The sequence below is a fragment of the Petaurus breviceps genome, unplaced genomic scaffold, assembly GCF_028583685.1.
Source record: "Petaurus breviceps papuanus isolate PSGF00001 unplaced genomic scaffold, PetGlider_PUasm1.0 90630, whole genome shotgun sequence".
Classification (NCBI taxonomy): Eukaryota; Metazoa; Chordata; class Mammalia; order Diprotodontia; family Petauridae; genus Petaurus; species Petaurus breviceps.
In genome coordinates this window covers 3,001,454-3,008,757 of record NW_027187291.1, presented here as the reverse complement: position 1 = coordinate 3,008,757, position 7,304 = coordinate 3,001,454, and the positions used below count along the sequence as shown (strand labels likewise).

The 7,304-nt window shown below is 47.8% G+C and overlaps 1 protein-coding gene across 1 annotated transcript in view; it reads right to left on the bottom strand.

Annotated features, from left to right (window-relative positions):
• Positions 1 to 2,436: 2,436 nt before the first annotated feature.
• NGFR (nerve growth factor receptor) overlaps positions 2,437 to 7,304 on the bottom strand; it is a 33,163-nt gene continuing 28,295 nt past the window's right edge. Inside the window, exons 5-6 of the mRNA XM_069064386.1 lie at positions 6,724 to 6,884; positions 2,437 to 5,010 (exon numbers count right to left, since the gene is read on the bottom strand). Of these exons, the coding sequence (XP_068920487.1) occupies positions 4,709 to 5,010; positions 6,724 to 6,884 (463 nt within the window). The 3' untranslated portion in view covers positions 2,437 to 4,708. The remainder of the gene's footprint in view (positions 5,011 to 6,723; positions 6,885 to 7,304) is intronic.

Genomic DNA, 7,304 nt, shown 5'->3' with positions numbered 1-7,304 from the left:
GGTCTGACTGTCAAGAGAAAGAGGGCTTAAGAGGGTGGACCTCCCAAATGGGAGCTGGGAATTCTTTCTCCAGAAGTAGAATCCTCTGATAGGGGGGCCCTTTGTCTCCCCAGCAGAGCCCTAAATTGGTCCCAATACTACAGCACTTCCTCTGATGGGCATGGCCCTCTGAAGTATGTTTCCAGCCCCTGCCTCTTTCAGGAGAGAGGGTGCTCCTGGGTGAAAACAGAGGGCTGGGGGGTTAGGATTTAGGGGTCTGAATGATAGAGGATCTCTACTTCTTCAGTTTTCCTTTTCTTCTTTTAGAAAGATTCTTCCCCAGACTGGGGCATTATCCAAATCCAAATAGTCCCTCCCTTCCACGTATTTTGACACCATTGTAGAGACAACCCCTCAGGTTGAGTGAGCTAATAGCTAGAAATCTGGATTGGAATTGCAGTTCCTCTGTGGTCAGATTTAAAGCTGTGAGAGACCCTAGAAGTCATCTAGTCTGATCCTCCAGTTTTACAGATGAGGAAACTGAGGCCAAGATATTAAATGACCTGCCCAAAGTCACACAGGTGGTGAGAGTGGACATGCCAACCCAGGTCTTCTGACTCCAGACACGCTGCCAAGAATTGCTATTTGCTTACTACCTGTGTGGCCATATGCACATCACTAAATCAGTTTTGGCATCTGTGGAAGGGGTAACCCGTCTTGGTAATTAATAAATTCCAGCTAGTCTGGAAGACTCATCTTCCTTAGTTCTAATCTGGCCTCAGACACTTTCTAGCTGTGTGACCCTGGGCAAGTCATTTAACCCTGCTTGCCTGTTTCCTCATTTGTGAAATGAGGTGGGGAAAGAAACAGCAAACCACTCCAGTGTCTGTCAAGAAAATCCCAAACAGGGTCATGAAAGAGTAGGGCATGAATGATAAACCACCAACCAAACAACAAGCAAAGTTCCAGTTCTAGACAGCCTTTGAAAGTGCAGCCTTTGCCAACACTTTGTTTCTTTGGTGATCTTCTCTGGGGTTTCTTCACTCCTTTACCTCTCTTTTCTTGGGAGAATGGAGTTCAGTTTATTCCTTTGGACTGGTTTATGTGTCACTGTTCTGAAGGTGTGTCCTCCCTTCCTCTGTCAGTTTGGGAGATGCCTGAGATCAGGGTCTCTCCCCACTGAGGTTGCTACAAGTATTTTGTTTCATATATAAGAACTTTCTTGCAGTTTTTTACCTTCTTGTGGCAAATATTGGCATCAAAGATATAGCCTGGTCACTTTTCTTGCCACATTCCAAATACTTTTCAAAATAACTAGAGTCTAGTTACTAGACCAATTCACAGATCTACAATGTATTCTTTAGTTTGTAGGAAACTTCTGTCTTTCCCTCTCAGATTGAAAACTCCCTGAGGGCAAGGATGGAGTCTCCTTCATCTGAATTTCTATCCAAGATATTGTGAGAATATCTTCAGTTAGCTGGATTAAAGGGTAAAGAAAGTGTGGTGAGCCTAAATACCTCTCTTCCTCCTCAGATTCGCATTGATCTCCAGTCCCTCAAACTGTCCAGATTTCTGGCTGAGGCAATTTTGGCTTCCCTCCTTGAGCTCCAGAGGCTGATGCTATTTGTTTTTTCTTTGGAGGATAGAGCCTGACACATCCTCCAGGCTTCCCAGCCTACCACAGAGCCAGAATCTCCAGTGGACAGAGCCAGGGAGCTGTAGAGGGCTGAAGAACTCAAAGATTCCCAGACCCTGCACTCCAAAACCAGAGACATGGAGGATAGGAGGAGGAGGGCAGAAAGGTTGAATATAGGGGAGGAGTGCCCGGAACAAGAGGGCAGCAGAGAACAGAAGTAGCTTTGAATGAACTCTGAGAGCAGTGCCAAGAGCTGGCACCAGCTGGGTCAGGATCAAAGCTGAACTAAGCTGGCAGAAGCCAAGAAAGGATTCAAGGGATTTGGAAATTTTGGCCTAGTTCTTTCCCTGGAGAACTGGATGCAGGGACCTCCCTGCCTGACTACAGGATGAGGTCCCGACTGACATCTGGAATCAGACTTGTTAGGAGGGGGTTGGTTACTGGCCAGGCCATCTAAGTGGCTGTAGGTGTTGGAGAGTGAGTAAGCTCCCTTCATCAAGTCCATTGTTCCCCTGTGATCAGTTTCACTTATGACATACAGGTCAAGTTCACTGCTGGTCATTTTCATGCCTAGTCAATTTCACTTTCCCTCTCTAGACTCTGAAGAGGGGGTGGAAGTGAGAATGGTTCCCTACTTCCCTCCAACTCTTCCAATCAGCATCAAAAAATTAACCACTTCATGACTGCAAATTTTTACTTGATTTTAAAACTTTTCCTATGGAGGGGTGAGGGAAACCAATCTTGAAGCCTGGATTAGATACCTGGTTCCCCCTCCTTTCCATTTTTGCCTCTTCCCTTAATATTTATTCTCAAAAAAGCTGTACTTTTTTGCAATTTAATTATCATCCTTTATGTTTTATGTTGTTGGTTTCAAGAAGGTTCAAGAGACAATTACACAGGATGCAAGGGGACAGGGTATTGAGGACTGGAGGGTGGGCAAACAGAGGGACAGATCTGGAGGCTGTGGACAAGAGTCCCCCCCACCCCTGCTCCCACGGGAAAAAGGGGGAATGTCACCTCCAATTCAATGGGGGTGGGGTAAAAAGGTGATTTCAGGGTCAGAGCGACCAAGCACCCATACACATGCTAAAACATACTTGCAAAATCTTCTCCCAAGTGGAGCAGCTCCCACCCCCTACCCCCATGCCAACCCCCTCCTTCTCAAAGGGAGAGAGAAATAAATAAAACTCTACTTCAGGGAATGACCACAAGGACAAGCCTCTCATTCCCCAGACAGAACTGAATCAAAGAGATGGCATTATGTACAGTTTCTGGGTTTCCACAGTTTCCTTCATGATCCCACCCTGCCTCCATGCCAAAAAAAAAAAAATCCTTGTTGTCTTACATGAAACCTAGAGAGCCCTTTCCCAAGCCAAGAGGAGGGGGCACTCAGCAGGCCTCTCCCCTGGCCTGGGATCTCTTCTTTACTTCAAGGATAAGTAGAAAGAGGATCACAGTTATTGCAACATCTCTTTTCCAGGCCTGAGGAAAGCAGGATGGGAGCAGAGGGTTGTGGAAATTCCATTGATAAAAATGATGGCCATTCCCCTCTGTCCTTCATCTGCCTGATGACCAAAATGGGAAGAGGAGTCCCTTCCAGGTCCCCAATACCTGGGAGAAATCTTCTGCTGAGTACAATCTAATTCTCCTATTGTCCTGCTTCTCTAATCCTGAAATTTACTCCTCAAACCAATCCTCTCCTGCCCTGCCTCCAGTCTAGATCTGATCAGCCTTCATCCTTCAACCCAGGCCTAATTGGCTTTGCAACCACAGTGAAAGGAACTCTCTGCCCCTCCCAAGGTGCCTAGGAGTGGGGGGGTGGAGAGAAAGGCATTCCTGTAAGATCAGTCTTCCTCGGTTCTCCTGCTCTGAATGGGGTGGGGTGTTAGGAGGGAGGGATCACTGGCTTGGTCCCCTACTGGAGCCACCAAACCCAGGGTGAAGAAAATAAAAAGGGAGGACAGATTCCAAATTCCCTCAGAATCTTCTCTGGCAGCTTCCTGAGACAGGACCTGTCTCAGCCCAAGAGACAAAAATGGTTGTAGAAGAGGTGTGTGTGTGTGTGTGTGTGTGTGTGTGTGTGTGAGTGATGGGTTGGTGGGGGGCCCTAACAAGGGTAGTAGCCACCAGCAGAATTACTCAGTTACACATTGATCAAAATAGCCCCATCTCACAACCTTGGTCCCTTGGGCAAAGGAGTAGTGATGCCTAGGAGTCTGGGGTAGGGGTGAGCCTGTACCTACGTGGGAAGCTCCCCTATTCTCCCCTTTCCTATTTTCCTTATAGGGAGAAGAATCCATCTTCACTGAGGGGTGTTTGTGTGAACTTAGGCAAGTCATTTCCCCCTCTCTGTGTCTTAGTGTCCTGTAAAAGGACACTGCAGAAGAGGAGGAACTAGGTGGTTGCTTAGGTCCCTGCCAAATCTGCCCATATAAGATTCTGTAATTTTTCACTACCTGGGACTCTGACCAGAAGAGTAGAGCAGGAATAATAGAGCAGTTAAGATTAAAAGTTCATCAGAGGACAGTATTTCACCCCCAGGGTTCACAGTGTCAAGTCCATATGACCATATCTTCCTGCCCCTTACCAAGTCCTCTTTCTGTCACTGGTCATGGGGGCAAGAGGATGTCTTTCTCCTTACCCTCTACCCCAAGCTCCTTCTCCATCAGGAGGCAGGAGGTGGGGATAGGGAGCAGGGAGCCACGTGAAAGAGGGGAAGGTGAGGGTTGGAGGGGCTGCTATCACAGATGGAAATCAGGATGGTCAAAAGAGGGAAAGTGAGGAAAAGAACCAGAAGCCTATTCTCTGACCTTTGACCTCTGCCCCCTGGAGAGAAGCAGGGCTTGCCCTCCAGTGGAACTCCTTGGGGATTTGGCTCAAATGTCTGACAGTCTGAAAGAGGGTCTGAGGACCTGCTGAGGGAGTGAGGGAGAAGACACCCCAGTGGGTAACGATTAGCCAAGAGGGTGACTGTCCCCTTGGGCAGAAGGGAGTCTCCCCTCCCTCTCCAGTTTCCTTCACATCTGAAGGGCTCCGCCCTGTGGGATGCTGAGGGGAAGGGGTTGAGGGAAGGGAGGGAAGCCCAATGCCTGCTCAAACGGGGGAGGTGGCAGTGGACTCGCTGTAGAGGTTCTCCACAATGTCTCCCCTCTGGATCCGGCGCAGGGCAGCATAGAGGACATCCAGGGTGGCACTGTCCTGGGCAGCCCAGCTGTCAAGCAGAGCCCGGACAGGGCAGTCCTCTCTGGTGAGGGAGTCTATATGCTCGGGCAGGTAGCCCAGCTCCCCGGCCAGGTGTCGCCAGGTGTCTCCAGATGAGCTGTTAAGCAGTTTTTCTACTTCTTCCCGTTTGGCTGGTGGGAGGTTGCTGTAGAGACCTCCATCTCCCTTGAGAGCTGCAAGAGAGATGGGGGAGGGGGTAGTCAGGCAAGGAGAGGTGCATCCCATACAAGATGGACAGTGGGAGACTCCCTTCTGGGGCATAAACTGACCTTGAAGCATCAGGGTTTGGAGGTTAGCCTTGTAGAAGGCCTGAGACCCTGGGTAAAGGACTCAGAATAGATTATATCAAGGTAGCTAGGTAGCTCAGTGTATAGAGCACTGGGCCTGGAGTCAGGAAGACCTGAGTTCAAACCCCACCTCAGACACTTGCCAGTTATATGACCCCTGAGCAAGTCACTTAACCTTTCTTTGCCTTAATCCACTGGAGAAGGAAATGGCAAACCACTACTGTATCTCTGCCGGGAAAACCCCATGGACAATATGATACTTGGGATCATAAAGTGTTGGACACAACTGAATCTACTGAACAATAGGAATGGTTTTGTCATCTGTCCAAAAGTAAATTCATAGACTTAAAGCTGGAAGTATTAAGACTAATGGGTCATTTACCTTTGGCTCTTAGTTTCCTCATCTACAAAATGAGGGATTTGACTAAATCAGTTCTTGAATTTGAATTCATGGACTCAAAGGGTCTTTTGATCCATGAACTTTGACAGCAAAACAATTACATATATTTTCAATATAATTGGTTTCCCCTGGAAACCTATCTATTTTTTCTTATGCATTAAAAAAAAACTTTATTCTGAGATGGAATTCATAGATTTCGCCAGCCTGCCAAATGGGTGTGTGACACAAAAACGGTGCAAAACCACTCACTGGTCTGGATGATCCCAAAGGTTCCACATCCAATGAACTGAGAGAAAAGCACAGGGAGAGAACGTGACCACTCTAAGTCACAGGCATAGCCAAAGCAAATTCTGCAGTTCTTGCTCCCAGGTCTGCTCCCTCCCTCTCCAATGGACCAATGATGGGAGTGGGGGTGGGGAGAGACAGGGAGGGAAGAGGAGGGGGTGTGAGACAGAACTTCTCCACTCTGAATAGTCTATAGGAAGGTACAAGTGCCTAGTGGGTGAACTGGAACCATGCTATGGGTGGCTAATTAGGGACATAATTAACCACTTGTCCCTGGGAAGTCTGGGGCAGGAGGCTAATTGCAGCCACTTTCTGGGGTAATTAGCCTCAGGGGGGCAATTAGCTTGATGAGTCTGGAAGTTCTGGTTTAGAAAAGACCTCCCAGCTCCTCTGGCTGGAAAAGGCTTCCAAGGTTGTCTCATCCATTTCCCAGAGTCCAGGCTGACCACTCCCCTCCGGGGTTCTGGATGCATAGAAATAGTTAGATGGTCCATAGAGTGGTGGACTTAAAAGTCTGGAACATTTGAGTTCAAATCCTGCCTCAGACACTTACTAGATGCATAACCCTGTGTGGGTCACCTGTGCCTTAGTTTCCTCATCTGCAAAATGGGGGTCTACTTCACAAGGTTGTTATAAGGATCAAATGACATTGCATACAATGTGGTTTGCAGACCTTAAGGTGCTACATTTGTTATTATTATTATTACAGAAGTGTCTCCTTCTGATCATTCCTTTGAAGAAGATAACACCATCCACTTGCCTTGGTTACCTTACTCCTCTTGAAGTCTAGCCCCCATCCGTACTACCACAGCCTGTTTTATCAGAACCCAGGTGTGGCATCAGCCACAGTCCCAAGGTGTGTAGAGATTTCTTTCCCCTGACCCTCTTCCTCACAGGAGCCCCAGCCCCAGTACCTTGGACTTGAGCTGTCTGAGTCTGGGGCTGCTGGTCATGGAGACTCTGGCTATCCACCGAGATGCCACTGTCACTGTGCAGCTTCTCCCCCTCTGGTGATGGGGTCTGGTTCACAGGCCGATTGTTGGCACCTTGCTTATTCTGTTTACAGCTGTTCCACCTGTGGTCAGAGAGGGACAGGCCCAGGGCCTTAAGTTGGTGCCGGTCCTAGTTTGTATTTGCATATTTTGTTGGATAATCTCGTGTGTGTAGCACATGTAATACTAATCATACATAATACATACAGATAGGTGCTCATGTGCATGGGTGGGACATATAATGGGATGGCAGTGACCTGTTTTCTACTTCTCTTGTGCATTTATTCAGTATTATTGCACATTATAGTTCTCTCTCATCACCTTTAGCTAGAATGTAAACTTCATGGAGGAAGGGACTCCATCTCATAGAAGTCTTCTGTACTCAGTGAGTGATCACCCTAGCAAGTAAAGCCCTAGGAACTGTGGAAAGGATATTAGGGCTGAGCTTCTGATGAGGGAAGGAAGGAAGGAAGGAAGGAAGGAAGGAAGGAAGGAAGGAAGGA